The 16,906-nt window shown below is 38.4% G+C and overlaps 1 protein-coding gene across 7 annotated transcripts in view; it reads right to left on the bottom strand.

The window, feature by feature from the left end:
- col16a1 (collagen, type XVI, alpha 1) overlaps positions 1-15,940 on the bottom strand; it is a 97,333-nt gene extending 81,393 nt beyond the window's left edge. For all 7 annotated transcript variants that reach the window (XM_031896915.1, XM_031896916.1, XM_031896918.1 and 4 more), the window contains exons 1-8: positions 15,810-15,940; positions 13,292-13,404; positions 8,160-8,222; positions 5,844-5,961; positions 4,389-4,512; positions 2,682-2,957; positions 2,498-2,578; positions 1,993-2,136 (exon numbers count right to left, since the gene is read on the bottom strand). In XM_031896915.1, coding sequence (XP_031752775.1) covers positions 1,993-2,136; positions 2,498-2,578; positions 2,682-2,957; positions 4,389-4,512; positions 5,844-5,961; positions 8,160-8,222; positions 13,292-13,370 — 885 coding nt within the window. In that variant the 5' untranslated portion in view covers positions 13,371-13,404; positions 15,810-15,940. The remainder of the gene's footprint in view (positions 1-1,992; positions 2,137-2,497; positions 2,579-2,681; positions 2,958-4,388; positions 4,513-5,843; positions 5,962-8,159; positions 8,223-13,291; positions 13,405-15,809) is intronic.
- Between the last annotated feature and the right edge of the window lie 966 nt (positions 15,941-16,906).

Raw genomic sequence — 16,906 nt, 5'->3', positions numbered from 1 at the left:
AGGATAGAATTGGGTCACCCAATGAAAAGACTGCTTTCCAGTCCTGCTTCTGAGGTTTGTGGCTTGTGTTTTGGAAGTCTTGTGAACCCATTTACCCCCTCCTTCCTTCTTTCTGTGTTTATTCTTGCTTAAAAAATGCATTTTTGGGCATCTTCCAATACTTTTATGGATTACCATACAGACTTTTAGCTATGTGGATATTCATTAAAACAATTTGTGGAAAAACTGTTACACATGGGTTGTCCAAAAGTAGATCAGCAACTTGATAAAGTAAAAGTGATATTTGCAAAATGTTTATGATTAGATTGCATTTGTAACCGTTTCTTGGCCCTAGTTGTAGGCATTGTAGACATGTAAACGAACCCTGTAGACATGTAAACGAACACCACTGTTTGATTGAGTTTTACACTTTGTGGCACACAGGTTATATTTTCTTTTGTCACAGCATTGTAGACATTGTTGCAAAAATGTTTTTTAATTATTAAATGTTCTGTTATGCAAATCTTGGGATTTTAATATGCAATCTGGGTACTAGAGTCCCACTCTCTCTAGCAAACAGGCAGCCATTTAAATCACAGACTGTAAGATGAAGATATAAAGCTAAGAAAAAATGATTGCAAAGACAAATTTTATAGACAAGATTTTACATTTTACAGAAAGGCAGAATAGAAGGACAAATGATCTAACCCAAAAAAGGAAAATGAAAAAAAAATTAGACCTATAGTAAAGTGTCTTTGAACATCTACAATACACTAAAAGAAAATCTGAAGATGTACTTCCTACTGCTTACTGCTTAGTAAATAAAGTATACTTGATATTATTTTAGCTTGCACCAAACAGTGTTAATGCACATTCAGAAACAAGTCAGTTTGAAAATGAAATGGAACGTGTTTATGCCTCATTCTTTCTGTACCACTCAGCTGGAAATTAATTCTTTTCTTTTTTTGAAGAATTTATCAAAGTGAGCATATTAGCTTCAGCACAGGGTTGGCTGAATATGCAGCTGAGGTTCCGTGAATATGGAATAAGGTGTGGGAATCCTTCTGGGCAGAGAGTGGTGGAATATGTCCAAAAATACACGTGGAGACAAGGATAAAATGTAGCACAAACAAATTTATCAAGTATTTAGGATCTGGTTGAAAGCTGTATAAAATCTGGCATACAAGATCTGAAAATATTTTTGTGTGTAACTGGCTGCCATACTAACTACTAATAGCAATGCAAAAGCAAACTTGCATGCTATCAAGTTTGCCAACCTCTCACAAGTCAGTTTTATGATTATATGACTGGTTGGCCCTTTGGTTCTGTTTGAATGCCCAAATCAATCAGTAAAGAAGTTGACGAAAGAAGTGATGAGTGAATTTTTGCACCAGGTTTTACTGCAAAAAAGAAAAACACCCATAGACTCCAATGGGTGAAAAAAAAGTGTGGTAAAAAAAGTCACACGGTAGCCACAAAAAAGCCCATTGTCTTCAATGCATTTTTACATTTTTTGCTATTTGGCAAATTTTTCGGTGACGTGAAACTGGACAGATTTGCTCATCGCTAAATTTGACACAGTTTACTAAACTGATAAAATTGTATAAAAAAAACCAAGCTGTGCTGTGCGACAGGGCGCGCGGGGGGGTATTTATGGGTGCTGGGATGGTGAATTTTTATCAGTAGGACCCCCAATAAGCATGTGAGATCATAGGGCAAATTTTGGGAAGGGCATCAATTTGTTGGTGGTAAGGGTTATCCCAAACCCCACAGCTTTGCATACTAATTTCCCTGTATGCTATCAGGAATATTGTTGTGTGAGCTTAATCTCTCTGATGTTCATGTTTTATACAGCATCTACTATGCATTTATATTCTACTGATCAAAAAAACAACAGGAATTTAAGAAACCATAGATATGGCTACATCAAGTGTCTCAGTGTTATTTTCTTTGTTGAAAAGCCACATATTTACCAATTGGTGAGCTAAACATATTTGTGAGTGATTTTCTTACCCTTCTTTCCAAAGCCTCCTCCAGACAGAAGCATCGAGTGTATCCTTGCTGCTTGGTTTTATGAGGTATGTCAATAAGGTTGGCATTCTGTACACTTTCAGCCACTTCCACATTTCTTCTTGTCTTGGGAGCCTCAGGGTTGCACTATTCAGGGGTAAGGCAAAAAGAAAGGATTTAATTTATTTCTGCTTTGGAGACATAAACTGAAGAAAGTCTTCAGATTTCTGCTTGACCTTTTTATGAGACAATTTTCTTTGCTGTTTATGACTATATGACTCCTTGGGAAATGCTAAGATTTTCATTACCAGAGTGTCTTAAATGAGAAAGTCTGACATTTTCTTATTGTTGCATTACAATTGATTTCCTTTCCATCTATCCTACAAACTGATATTCCACTAATGCAGCTCTGATTAGTTTATTAACAGTTACTGAAACCTGGAACCATCGCTTGTCAAGTCCTGGTTTATCAGTACATGCAATGTAAGGAAAAGTAATTTTAACTTACACCAGATGGTAGGATCTCACAGCACCCTTCTTGCATTGCCATTAGGGGATCACAGTACAGAAGGAACTTCTGAATATCAAACTGGAAACAAAATGTAAAATGAAGAAAGAAAACCTACCATAAATACTTTAATCTATAAATCATAGTCCATCTGCAATAGTTTAGATTTTTTTAAAGGACTTACATGAACTGGTACACCATTAGCTGCATCCAAACCTATAAAGGTGTGTCCTTCACTGGCCAGTGCCCCTCTGGGCTCAATGGGTTTGCTGGAGATGAAGCTGCAGTCGATGTGAACAGACACCATTTTCTCCTGCACACTTAGTACAATCTTGTGCCATCCGTTGTCAAATAAAGAATACACCCCATGCCCAGCAAATGTACAGCTCACATACTCTTTGTCACGTCCTTTGGAACGAAATTCCAGACTCCTGTCAACTCCATTAATACTGAGTGAGACCTGAGCAATTAGAAGGTTAGAGTTTGAGTGTCATTAAGAAATGTAACAGTATATCAGCACAGAAATATGACTGAAAATAGAGCACTAGTTGCAGTAGTTATAGAAAAGGATGATGTCCATGGTCTTAAATGCAGCCTAAAGACTGTTTTGTTGAGGTGTAATTACCTCGGACAGTATTCATGTGAATGTAATGTTTTTATTCATAAATAAATTCATTTTATTTAAAAAAAAATCATAAGCTTCAGTGATTGTAATGACTCATTTTCTGTCTTTTCTATCTTTCTAATTATTTTCTATTTTCTATCTTTATAATTATTTGATACAGTCCAAAGACTGATTTTTAAATGATGAGTTATAGAATCCCTATACTGTAATAAGTTAGTAAAAATCAGTTTTAGGTAGGGCCCTATTAATCATCAGCAGGAACTGCACTAAGAGCAATAGTACACTTATTCATGCTAAATGTCATTAGTGCGTGTACCTGTGTTTTCTTAAACTTCAATGCACTGGTGCACTGACACAAGGTGCAAGTAAGGCTTGTAAATTTACCCCTACCATTGACCAGGCATTATGCATATTCCAATACAAAAAGTGCAAATTCACTTGCATTACAAAAAGGTATATGTTTATTTCATGTGGTTCAGCATGACACCAATTCACACCCTGCACAACGTTTTGGGAGGTGAATGTTGTGCATGGTGTGAATGGGTGTCATGCTGAACCACATGAAATAAAAGTATACCTTTTTAAGTGCAAGTGAATTTGCTCCATTTGTATTGTACATGATACTGGTGGGAAGTTACCCCACACTCATAGTTACTCATGTGCAATTTCTTGTGCCTTTTTACTTGTGCACAGTTATATGAATTTGTTTATCAAAACTTTGATACCCTGGGCTGTGCTGTTTTTAATGCCATATATGCAACCTGCATTCCATATATCACATGCCATGATACATTGGGCAAAAGCATAACTCATGCCTAGAAATTCATACAAACTTTTGTCATAATTTTCAGAAAGAACAATTGTACCTGTACTTTAATTCTGGGAAAACAATTCATTGTGGTAAAATAATTCATATGATATTTTCTTACTCAGGTATAGAATCAGGAAACCCATTATGCAGGATAAACAATCCTTATTTAATGTGTAAATTATTTTTAAGTATAGAGACTCAAATAACTGAAAGATCCCTTAACCTGAAAACCCCATGCCCCGTGCATTCTGAATAACAGGTCCCATACCTGTACAGGCATTTAATGCAATGAAAAGTGACAAATCCATGTCAGGAAAAAACTGAAACCACTTTGTATGCCCTATGCCCAATATTTATTTTTTCCTGCTAAGTCCCAATCTAACACTGATAGTTCCAGCAATACTTTCCTTTAAAAAAGAAACATCATAAATCAGATACTTATAGGTGTAAGGTACCTGTGGGTATCCCATCTGGTCACTGATTTGAAAGAGGTACCAATCTTCATCAGTTGTCTGCTTCTTTAACAACAAGGATATGACAAGTGTAAACTCATCAGGGACACCGTGAGGGAACACCTGTCTGAGATGAGAGACATTGTGCATCATACACCATTTGTCAGTCAATCAATATGCTATATATTTGGAGAGCGGCAGAGCAGGAAATGATTACTTTCATATTTTACCTTAATTTTCAAAGTAATTGTACTTAGCACTGCTTCATTTTTGAACCTCTACCAAGATGTTTAAGACAGTAGCCTAATTATCGCATTTAAAAGCAAATCTGTAGCAAACCTCTCACTTCTTGTTTGGATTGTGTCCTATAAAAACACACCAAGTGCCTCAGTCTTATTGAAACAAGATCAAATAAAAACAAAGGCCTAGACAATTTCGACAAGCCATTTCATTGAAAATTCTGAAGAAGACCTGTGGTTTAATTACTGCTCAGAGAATAACTAATCTCTGAATCTTGATCAGATGCCAAGAATACATCTGGCAGCAGTTATGCGTGGTAATTTATTGCAGACTCTTCTGGCAGTGAAAGGGTGGCAAGTGTGTCACTATTACCTACTGATTATATTCATACCAATTCTTTCATGAGCAGAACCCGAGGCCACTCTAGATACATGAACTAAGTAAAGGAATCAATAAAAACAAACATTCCTGTTTGTCTCTAGCCTATCCTCAAATAACCCCAAAACTTCAAGGCCTGTTAGTGGACCTTCCAACTTTTAGTTAAGCTTTGAATATTTCTTGAAATTTGCATTCCAGATTAATTACTGCTGAGCACTCAAAAGTATGTTATTTGGCTGTAAGTACTGGCTACTTTATCATTTAGTACAGAATAAAAGGAGTAGTTTGATGTATGTGTAGAGAGAGGTAGTGTATGTAATGCTGCAAAAAAAAAAAAAAAATATATATATATCTAATAGTTATGACATTTTCTCGTTGCTTTGCAATTGTGATGTCATTGGGTAAACTATATTAAATCTAAGCTCCTGCACTGAATATTAGCCTCATTTTTCACAAACCTGGCCTCTCAGACACATCATCACAAAGCCAGACCCACCGGGAGAGATGCCAAAAGTAAAAAAAAAAAAAAAGCTTCCATCTCTCCATTGCGTAATGAGTTGGAGAGGTGCCCAGGCTGATACTGCACCCGAGGCTCACTCCAGGATTACAGAGAGGGTTTATGAGTTTCTTAAATAGCGGCCCTCAGGGTATGCGCCTTCCCAATATCAATCACAAGAGGTGGCACATCATTCAGACATGAAAGGGATGGTATGTGGTTAAAAAGAGCCCTAATTCTTGAGGTCTGGTAGAGGCTATTGTACATCAGCTGTTATTTGTATCCCATATGGTGGCAGTGGATCCCCTCTGATGCTGTGTTTATAAAAATATATTTGGACTCACGATGTTGGCTCCACTAACTTGGCCCCTCCAAGACGCATGATAATAGGTCCTTTAGGGTTACGAATCTTCTTTACTGAGCTCATCTTCTGGAGAGAAAATCTACGGACAAGATTGAATCCTGGATATGAAAAAGAAAAAATGTTGATAAAACGTTTTTCATTGACTGGAGATGTGTATCATTTTTGAGCAGTAATTCAATGCAATTAAAAAAAATAAACCTAAAAAATTTACAATGCACAGGACAAACCAGAAGTCCCTACCATAATTCCCAACTATACCCATAAACACAATAAGGCAAGAGCATGCATCTTTATAGTTCACCCTTTGTTAAAAGTGGGACGCATTCTGTTGTGAAAAGTGAGGCTGACAGGGTGAAATCCTTCCATAAATGTTTTCCCTACGTTTTCCACATTTAAGTTTCTAGCTCCCCAGCTCTCCCAAGTGGGCATTACAAGCTTAATTATCTATGTAAAAATTTGTTTCATTTTTGGATTGAATTTAAATTTTTTGCCAGATGAAAAGGTGCTGCCACTTGTGCCACCAGTAGCACTTTAAAGAAAAAAAGAACAGGGAGTGTACACAGAGGAGGAAAGATTGTTATTGAACGGACTTCTTGGGTTAAGTGGCCTGTTAGCCCTGAACAATTGAGAAAATGTGTAGCAGTGCCACTTTAATAATCCATCCATGCTGTATACCTTCAACTGCCAGCATGACAATATGTTGTAGCCAAGCATGATTTTGGTGGAGTAACACTGATATATAAGCTTAATGTACTCTAATTATGAAGTCTTTACATATATTGTTAACCAATATCCTGTTTTGAGGTCCTGGACTGGACATTAATGGGAGGTCTGAAACTGAAAAAGTCTGTAACCACTGATGTAGACTGTGGTACAATTTGCAGTTTTTTCAATGTTATTGTGGTTTTTGACCTTTTTGTTTGGTCTGTAGCAAGTGTGGAATTTAAACAGATTAGTGGTTGCTTAAATGTAGTTTTTAAGTTAGGAAGACTCCAAAGCTGGATTAAATTTAGGATTATGCAAAATCCAGCATTTTCTGTGAAACTGGGATTCTGGCAAATCTTTAGTTTTGCTGAACCAACTCTAAGGGGGTGATTTATTAACAAATGCGCTAAAGAAACCCATAGCAACCAATCACACATTCGCTTTTGTTGTACTAATCTAAAACTAATTTCTTATTGGATGCTAAAGGTTCCTTCTCAGTCAGAGAAAGAAGAAGCAAGAGGAAGAGTAACATGCTGGTGAAAAGTGTTGGTTGCTATGTTAAACGGCATATGGCTCTGGGCTGTGGGAAGTAGCACAGCAAACCTATGCCATTTTGACCTTTAAAAAGGGTATGCAAAAAAACAGGAATGAGTACAAGAGAACTAAGGGGTGTAAGGGGTGCACCAATCAGTGCTCATTCAAAAAGCACTTCTCCTGCATATGGCTGTATTCTGCACATTCTGATAATTCTGACAGATTTTTTTATATGCAGAACGCAGCATTGGTGGTTGCCGGGCCCTGATGCAGCTTATGTCCACCACCAATCCCTAACTTGTGCACCTGAATAATGCACAAATCAGGAGATGAATACAGTGCTGCTCTATGCAGCCAGCACTGTATTCATTAATTTATGATTCACCAGTGCATGTCAGAAATATAAAAAAGGTAAGCCTTACAGACTATTAATACATGTACTATGAAAATACAACAGTCCTTTAAAACTAACACACTGTGCCACAAAAGGCCAGTAGCTAAGGGCTTTGTATTCCTGTAGTCTTGTTATCTTGTATTTCAGAATGTATACATTTCAGGAGATATATTCAGGAATTCTTAGAAAATTCTGTACTATTGTCTCGCATCTTATTACCACTGCTTGGCATCAAAAGCTGTACAGAGTGGCATCAAAAGCTGTACAGAGTGGCATAAACCTCTAGAGATAATGATCAGTGGCAGCGGTATAAAAATGAAGTTTGTGAGCAAGCTGCAGGCAGCAAATGATATTATTGGCTACTAGAAAACTCTCTCCTGTGCATTAATTCATAGATCACATCTTGCCACTTTTCTGACACCTACAAATAAGCCGCTAAGATTCCAACCGAGCATTTGCAAAATAAACTGAAATGGAGAGATGAGATACCAACGGGTCTAGACTTAAAATGTATGAGTTGCAGACACTAAATATGATTAAATGGCTCAGCAGTCTGCCTAAATGAAAAGTAGCAAATATAAAGAAAATATTGGGGGAAAAAGGCATGATTTGCTTAAAGCTATAGTGTTGGTCCATAAATATTGTATAACCTAGCAATTGTACCTGTGCTATTTGAGTTTCCATCGGTGTTTATTCCTTCGTGTTGTAAACTTGGACACTGTTCTCCTGCCAAACAAATTATAATGAAATCATGAACTGTCAGCTTTATTCTAAGGTACAATTATATGAAAAAAAAAATCCAACTACACAGTATTATAACAACATTACTGCAGTAGTACAGCTAAATAGACCTTATGTTAAATATGTATTCTTCCTTATCTTTTAATACATATCTTCATATTTTTCCTACTTATACAACATTAAGGGCTATAACACACGTGCTACTTGTTGCAGCTACTAAATGCCAGAAAATACCCTGCCATAGACAAAAAAAGAGAATTAAAGGTCCCCATACACGTGTCGATTATAGCTTCTGATATCATCCCTTGGACCGATTTGGCAGCTTATCGGCCCATGTAGGGGCAGAATCGAGGTGCCTGGCCGACCGATATCTGGCCTGAAATTGGCCAGATATCGATCGGCCAGGTTAGAAAATCCAGTCGGATCGGGGACCGCATTGGCTCATTGATGTGGTCCCCGAACCGACTGCCCTATTGCCGTGTGTAGAATTCGATCGTTTGGCCCCAGGGCCTTACGATCGAATTCGCCTACATGCCTCCCCGATATCACCCACCTGTAGGTGGGGATATCGGGTGAAGATCCACTCGCTTGGCAACATCGCCAAGCAAGCGGATCTGTCCGTGTATGGCCAGCTTAACTCTGCTAAAACACACATAGAGACAATTCTGAGTATTGTCTGTTTTGTAGCTGTGACATGTAGCTGGTTACAAGTAGCTCAGTATGTAATTGCCCTAATAGATCATTGTCTTGTTTTAACACATAAAAGTCTTCTCCGTGTAATCAGCTGTGTTAGTGTAAATAGTGATATTGAGCTCTATATAAACACTTTCCTCAAGCCCCTTTGTTGTGCCTTTCTCTGGCATACAGATAAAGAAGAATCATTATTATGGGGGCTATCTATTCACTGGTAACCTGATTAACTATGTGACTGCACAGACCTGTTATTTTCTTTGCTGAAAAGGTGTTAGGGCTCTGGCACACGGGGAGATTAGTCGCCCGCGACAAATCTCCCTGTTCGCGGGCGACTAATCTCCCCGAATTGCCATCCCACCGGCGACAATGTAAGTCGCCGGTGGGATGGCACACGCTGCGCAGTAGATTTCGGCAAATCGCCGAAGTTGCCTCGCGAGGCATTTTCGGCGATTTGCCGAAATCGCACCTCGGGGAGATTAGTCACCCACGAACAGGGAGATTTGTCGCGGGCGACTAATCTCCCCGTGTGCCAGAGCCCTTAAGGGGCATTATAATTGGGAAAATGTGCTAAATAGCCCATTATTTAATTCATTATGCACTGTAGGCCAATGGAAATTGTAATTAGACATAAATTGTAAAGCAAGGGTCCCAACTGATCATTTACAAGAATGAAAATGATCATAAATAGAATTTAAGGGTTGTGTAAAAATGTGGGATATTAATCAAACATTAAAGGGGAACTAATTCTCTACAAATAAGTAAAAGGCTTAAAAATGCTAAATGCTAAAACTGCTACACCACATGTTTTTGCTTCTGGTCCAGCCCAAGGCTTCCACAACTGTTAAGCAATATCTTTGCTGTCCATTACCTGAGCTTTGGGACAGACTCATAATTTACAGTATATATAAAATTAAAAAGTAAATAATTCAGGTTTATATTATATGGCAACAAAGAAATCAGTGCATTCTGCAGCAGAATTCATAAATAATCAGCCTGGTACAATGACATGTAACCTCACTTTCTGCTAATGTTTCAATTATATCTGATGGTCTCTATGCTTTGCTTCTAAACAGCATTCTAGAGCAGTCACTGACACTTGAAAGATGGTCTAACCAGATCAGGAGATCAAGAGCTACTGTGGGCAACTTTGATGGAATGAATCATTACTTAAATGGCTGTTGAACCTCTGTGGAAATAAATTAAGTTCTGTACATACAAAATGTTTTAGCCATGCATTGCAGTTTTCCTTTAACCCTCAAAATGCATAGAAATTACAGACCAAAAATGCAACAACAGTCACCCCTACCATTTTTACAGTCCCCAGTTTTACACGCATGACAACAGTGGCTTACATATCAGAGTGACTAGCTAGGCATAACGTAGGTATTTGTTTTTTGTTCCTTACTGGTGACTTGAAGGTGCATATCAGTCTGCCATGAGCACTGGAATCATTTTTTGGAAAGCTTCTAAATGTATTAAACCATTTGGGCCAAATAATCACTGATATAATTAACTAATTTATTTAAGAATTGTGGTATAACTCATTGTGCAGATGTTGTGTACAAGCCAGTTAGGGCTTATTAGGAAGCAGCCCACTACTGATCCTTATAATCTGAGAGTGGAGACAGGCTGAGACAAGAGATATAATTTACTATGCAACCGGGCACAAGAGATAGAGCATTATGGGGTGCAGGGGTGTTCTTGCAAAGAGCACTTCTGTCCAGGTACTGGCTATGCTGTTCACCTAATAACAGATAAAAGAAGCATGCAAGGCAATGTGGGAATTGAGCCTTATCATTGCTTCAGTGTTCTCAATAGAAAATACTAATGGAAGGCAGATAATGCTTTTAATAGCAATACTTTTAAAAATAGCTTTTCATTTTAATTTTGAAAGACTGATTATTGAAACATTGCTTTCTCAGATTGATCAAGAAGGATACAGATCCTGTATGGACAGAAAAAGACAGGTAGCATTTACTCATTGTGCTTGATGACAATATTATTAAAAGGAAATATGCAGTAAAAAAAAGTTGTGCTCATCACTAAATTTTAAACCATTGGTTGGGGGTGTAATGAGGCTGTGACTATAAAATTTGTGCAGACAAAGGCAAGAAGTAGTGATGAGCGGATCTGTCCCATTTCGCTTTGCCATAAACTTTGCGAAATGGCAAGAAGATTTGTGACGGTGAAAATTTTTCTTTTTTGGACGCCTGCGTTTTTTTTTGATGCACCCGCGCCCAATTTGACATGCAATGAAACTTTTTTACGTGCAGCAAATTTTTTTGCTGCAAATTTTCACGGAAGTCTCGCGAAGCAATTTGCCAAAGGCCAGATATCGATATTGGGCAGATATCGATCGGGCAGGATAAAAGATTTTGTCGGATCGGGGACCGGATCGGGGATTGCATCGAAACGATTGCCCCATTGCCGCCATTATAATCGAATTAGCCTACATTTTCGGGATATCGGGAGAAGATCCGCTCACTTGCCGACCTCACCAAGTGAGCGGATCTTCACGGGTATGAGCACCTTTAGTCCCTGTGAAAAATGTATAATATGCAGTTGAATTCTTAATAAATCAGATAAAAGTGAGTGTAGGAACTGGGCAGACCAGGATTGACTTTGAAGCTTGAAGTATATTGCAATATATGGACATATGCATAAAGGGGAGGGCATATCTTGGTAGCATAATTCACAGGATGTCTTAATGTCCTATATACGGTATATTGATAATGGGTGAGAGCAGAGGACTTCTTGTGTTTGGTTGAAAAAGGTAACAATTTTGGAATTCCAGAAAAAGGTGGCAACCTGAATGTGGGCTAATTTTGAAAAAAAAAACTATTACTGAGATGGGTATATTTTCTGCATAGTTTGCTGATACATTCAATTATCTATGCTTTATTGTGTATTTGCAGTTGATAGGATATAATTAAAAAGGGCGGATGGGAAGTCTCTGGCCTAGGGCCAGCCTGCCAGGGAGATTTTTGGAAACATAATTTACAAGACTATATGTATAATTCTCTAACTTCTTTAATGGATCTTAACTTTCCATGCATGCCAAAAGGCTTCGCTTTAATAATGAGCATGGTGGAATGGAATTTGGAGATAAATGTTCTACTTCAAAGCAAATAAACTGGATTGACAAGTTTTTAATATCATGCAGTTTAAAGGGGAAATTAGAAATAGTTATTGATGCACGTCTAGACTCATTTGCCAGGTCTTGAAAATTAAACCCCAGAGCAAGGCAGAGACTAGGGGGCTGATTTACTAAGACACGAATTCGAATCCGAATTGGAAAAATCCCGATTGGAAAACGAACATTTTGCGACTTTTTCGTATTTTTTGCGATTTTTTTCGGCACCTTTACGACTTTTCGGAAATTGTCGCAACTTTTTTGTTACCAATACGATTTGCGCGAAAAAACGCGAGTTTTTTGTAGCCATTACGATGCGCTCGTATCTTGTCGCGACTTTTTCGTATTGAGCGCTCGTAAGCGGCGGGCGAAACTTTCAGACTTAGCATGGTTTTGGAAGCCTCCCATAGGCACCCTGCAGCTCCAACCTGGCCCAAGAAAAGTCACCATACTGAAGCTTGAATGAATCCGAACGCTACGAAAAAATCGCAACATTTTGCGCAACTTTCGGAATGGCTACGAAAAAGGCGCGACTTTTCACGCAAGTTTTAACGCTACGAAAAAATCGGCAGATTTTGCGCAACATTCAGAATGGCAACGAAAAAGTCGCGATAATTTTCCGAAAAATCGCCAAATACCGATCATTATGAAAAAAACGCAATCGGACGCATTCGACCCGTTCGTGGGTAAGTAAATGTGCCCCTAAGACTGAGAAGAGAGGTAATAAAAAAGGGAAAACACACATGAAGGGTCAGTATAGGTATCAGTATATACAGTTTATATAGTGTATACATAGGTCTGTGTATGTGTGTGTGCGCTCTTGGGTTCATTTGGAGGAGTTTAACTTGATGAACTTTGCCTTTTTTAAACCAAAATTTCACTATTTATGTTACAGAACACAATGTGAAAAGAGCAAGCATTCGGTCATTTTTTTCTCTTCTCCCTTTTATATCTTTTACATGTTTACCATTTGTTATGTTCTGTGTGTCATTCACTTGAACAGGTGACAGGAAATAGTGCTGGTACTGACAGGAACAGGAACAAGTGAGGGCATAAAAGTTTCAGCTCTGCAAGTTCATTGGTTAATGTAACCTACCATGTATACATGTCCTTGGTTCGTGTGTGAGTGCATCATAAGTGCCATAAGTAATTCATATGACAGATTTTCATAGAGGCCTACAATGTTCAAGGGTATAGTTCCAGATAACATTAAAGTTGGGGAGTTTACCTGTGTGAGGTAATATTCTTCCTTCGCTGAAAGCTAAGCACCTGAGCAACCAGAACACAGACGTCAGGAGTACCCACATTTTGCTGGTTGATATCTTGAAATACCCTACTGGTCTAAAAAAAGAAATAAGGAAAGCAATGTTACTTGACTATACATACTTTACATTACTGTGTAGATTGTACACACAGAATATATGTTCAATATGATACATTAGAATATAACCTTGTCATTGCTCTGCTGGAAAGGTGATTGCTTACACTGTTTACCATACCATATGAAGCAATTTGCCATGTTCTATTAAAGGGAGATTTGCCTTAAAATGAAAGTTTTACTTCGAAGTAATTAATTAAGACATTTTGCTATTGGGCCTCATTCTGCTACAATTTTTTTGTTGTATAATCTCCAATTTTACATTTAAACGGTTAAGGGAATGATTTAAAAGACTGAGAGATGAATAAGAGAGGTCTGCTATAGGGGAAGATAGCCTAGCCCACCAATGAATCGGCTTTCCAGGAGTGATGTTTTCTGAAGTGATGGAGATTTTTCTGTGGGGTGGAGGAAAGTTTAGTGCAGTGTTAGCTGTTATGAATGTACATTTCCAGCACAGATGCTGTGTAGATGACTACACAGCATATTTAAAGGTAATTTTTAGGAATACTTTGCCTTTATTTAGGTTCAAATATCACCCTTGCCAAAACGGATGTCAATTTTTACTCTGGGCCATCTCGCTGTTTCCCCCTGTACGTTTTCCACAATATCTCTGCACTCCTGTTTTTCTGAAACTTTAGCTTTGTTTTGCTTGAGAACCTCTTCAGGGCAAATACCATTAATAGCTATGTTGGATAGTTCTTCAGATAGATTTCCAATAGAGTTTGCAAATAATTATACGAATAAAGCTATTATGATGATAAAGGTAATATGAAGTCCAAGGAAACAAATACTTCAATGCCTGTGACAAGCAAGTATTTCACAACAGAAACAATTTTAAACAAAAGATAATGAGCCCAGGCAGAGGATAGTCCAGAATAAAATGTCTGATGATGAGATGGTAAGGAACAGGTTAACAGGATAGACTCAGGTGACATTTAGTGGTATGCCTGCCTTAACAGCTACTTTCCTCCAGCCCCATTAAAGGCAGGTGTGTGCATGCCATCTGTTCAGCTGAACACTTTTTTCCATCTTACAAACCTTATGCCTGGGGCATGTGACCTCTGTGTACCACCCAGAAAATGTAAGAAACAGGGGAACTTATTACAGAGGCACTGCAGTCCCTTGCTGTAGGGCATATATTTCCTAGACTAGCTCATCTCATGTGTTCCTTGCCACATAGTGCTGCCCCCAGTGTGATTCTTGAGGTTTCATGGTGATGGACTTGGAATTTAGTTTTTTGCTATGTGTGCCAGTTATTCTTAACTCCTCATGTGTCCTGCATTTACAAAGCCTGTCTACTGTTTGCTCTACTAAGCTAGGGTCCTTGACCATTGTTATTAATCACTCTCTGTCAATTTGTTCTTTATTTTGTTACTTAGGAAAAGAAAAAAAAGTAATACAAATGCTTTGAGAAGAGTTAAGGAAACTTGGTGGTTAAATATCATATATCAGACCATTATTATTACAGTTCCTTCTGCATGTGAGATTTATGAATTCAAATCCTTTGCTTCAAGCTAGATGTGCTGTATTTTCCATTCCAGCGCTTCTTTGTCCCCTCAGGATTCAATATTTTCCTGTAAAACCACTGTGTTACTACTTTGTGCTGAAATTTACTAAGCCCCCAATGACGGGGGAAGAAGTGCCAGCACTTCCAATTCACAGTGAGGCTGAAGGATATCAGTACAGTGGATTAGGCACTGCATTCTATCTTCCTGCTTATCCAGCTCCACTTTATAGAAACTGTTCAAGCAATCAACAGGGGTTTTAGCATTTCCGAAAAATTCCGAGACTTGGCAGATGTGATTTAATTCTTTCCCCAGACTCTGTTTCCTTAGGAAGGTTTGTAGAATGAGCAAAGGAGAGGGCTAGTATAAGGGGGATGGGTAACATTACATCAGTGGATTTTTGCTAATTTTCTCTGAAAAGTCCATAAAAACAGCAAGGCTGGGCTTGTCCCCTAGAATTATTGCAGATAAAATATTTTCACCACTCCTGTTTACGTTTTTCATGAATATATCCTAAACATATTTGTAATTACATAGTCTGATTTAGCACAAGGGCTAAGCTGTGAGAAATGTGATTCTTGCTATAAGAGCTTACACTTGATTGGCAGAAATGGCTGTAATTAATAAAATGATTTTCTTACTGTTGCTACAAATGTACAATAGTTTTGAAAGGGAGTAAAATAGAGTATTGCCTTAGTGTTTGGAATATACAGCCATACATTACAAGAAAGTGAGGCAAGACAATGAGATGAGGGAAATCCCTATACCCTTTGCATAGTGACATCACCTACAGTGCTGGGGGCCTGCCAGCCTTCATAGTACACTCTCTGCCCACACACAGGTCCCACAGCACCCAGACTCACCGCTCTGTAGGGCTAACCCTCCTCACATGCAGGATTTTGGATTCATGCTGCAAAAATCTCTTGAAGCGGAGCAAATTTTCCCTCTCTCTGCTGAAACTTTACTCAGACTGTCTTCCCTTCCCCTCTTGTCTCCTCCTCCTTTCTCAAACTTACTTTTTCCTCCCCTCTTTTCTCCACTCAGCCCCCTCCTTAAGACACTATCTCAATTTCACTCCCGTGCCTATAATTCCCATCTTCCTTTCTTTTCTTGCCTCTCTTTATTTTTCTTTCTTTCCTAATCGTTTTTAATGGGTTTCCAGATAATGGATCCCAGACCTGTCTTTGAGGGCTGTACGTCATGCCAAATGTTGATGGAGGATGTTGGAATCTGTAGTTTAAAACACCTCTATGGTTCATTTATGCTGCAAGTGCAGTCAGCAAACTGTGATTTTGAGTGCAGTTGCCATTATTTTTAAGTGTCATTGTGTTCTCCTGACTGAGACACATTGCAGCCAATGTATCAAAATGAATGCAACTGCACTCCACTTCACTGTAAATTGGATGCAATTGCACTGATTTTCTTCCAAGTCCAGTTGGCAACATTTCCAGTGTTTGGCTAAAGAGTGATGTGTGCGTCCAATTCTTAAGATGCAAGTGCGCTGCACCTATTGACACTAAGCAAACCCTGAAGCTAGCGCCTGACCTGGAGGGGGTGGTAGTTCCAGGGTTCCCCTGCATCAATTGGCACACCAGCACTCAATTCACAACAGGAGTGTTTTTAATAGAAGATGTTTTGGTCTGCTTTTTCACAACAGAACTTTGGAAATGATTTCCCTTTATATTTGGCTTTTCTTGCCCATTAAATGTTTGCAACATTTCTGGGGACTGAATCCTCTATTTTCGGAGCCCCAGTGCTGTTAGGAGTTTCTATATCACAATAAAATTCCCCGTACAACAATTGCCAAGCAAAATAATTCACAGCTTTACATGGTTAAAGTATGGTTAAAGTGTTTACGCTTTTCTTTTTTGGACAATTTTAGTAGATTTCTTTACGTGGAACATGAATTCTGACACTTCCGTGTATCTTGCCATTCTGTTAAGTCACTAATATGCAAATT

The sequence above is a fragment of the Xenopus tropicalis genome, chromosome 2 (assembly GCF_000004195.4).
Source record: "Xenopus tropicalis strain Nigerian chromosome 2, UCB_Xtro_10.0, whole genome shotgun sequence".
NCBI lineage: Eukaryota > Metazoa > Chordata > Amphibia > Anura > Pipidae > Xenopus > Xenopus tropicalis.
Note: the sequence above shows the minus strand (reverse complement) of the source record. Positions and strands in the feature narration are given on the sequence as shown.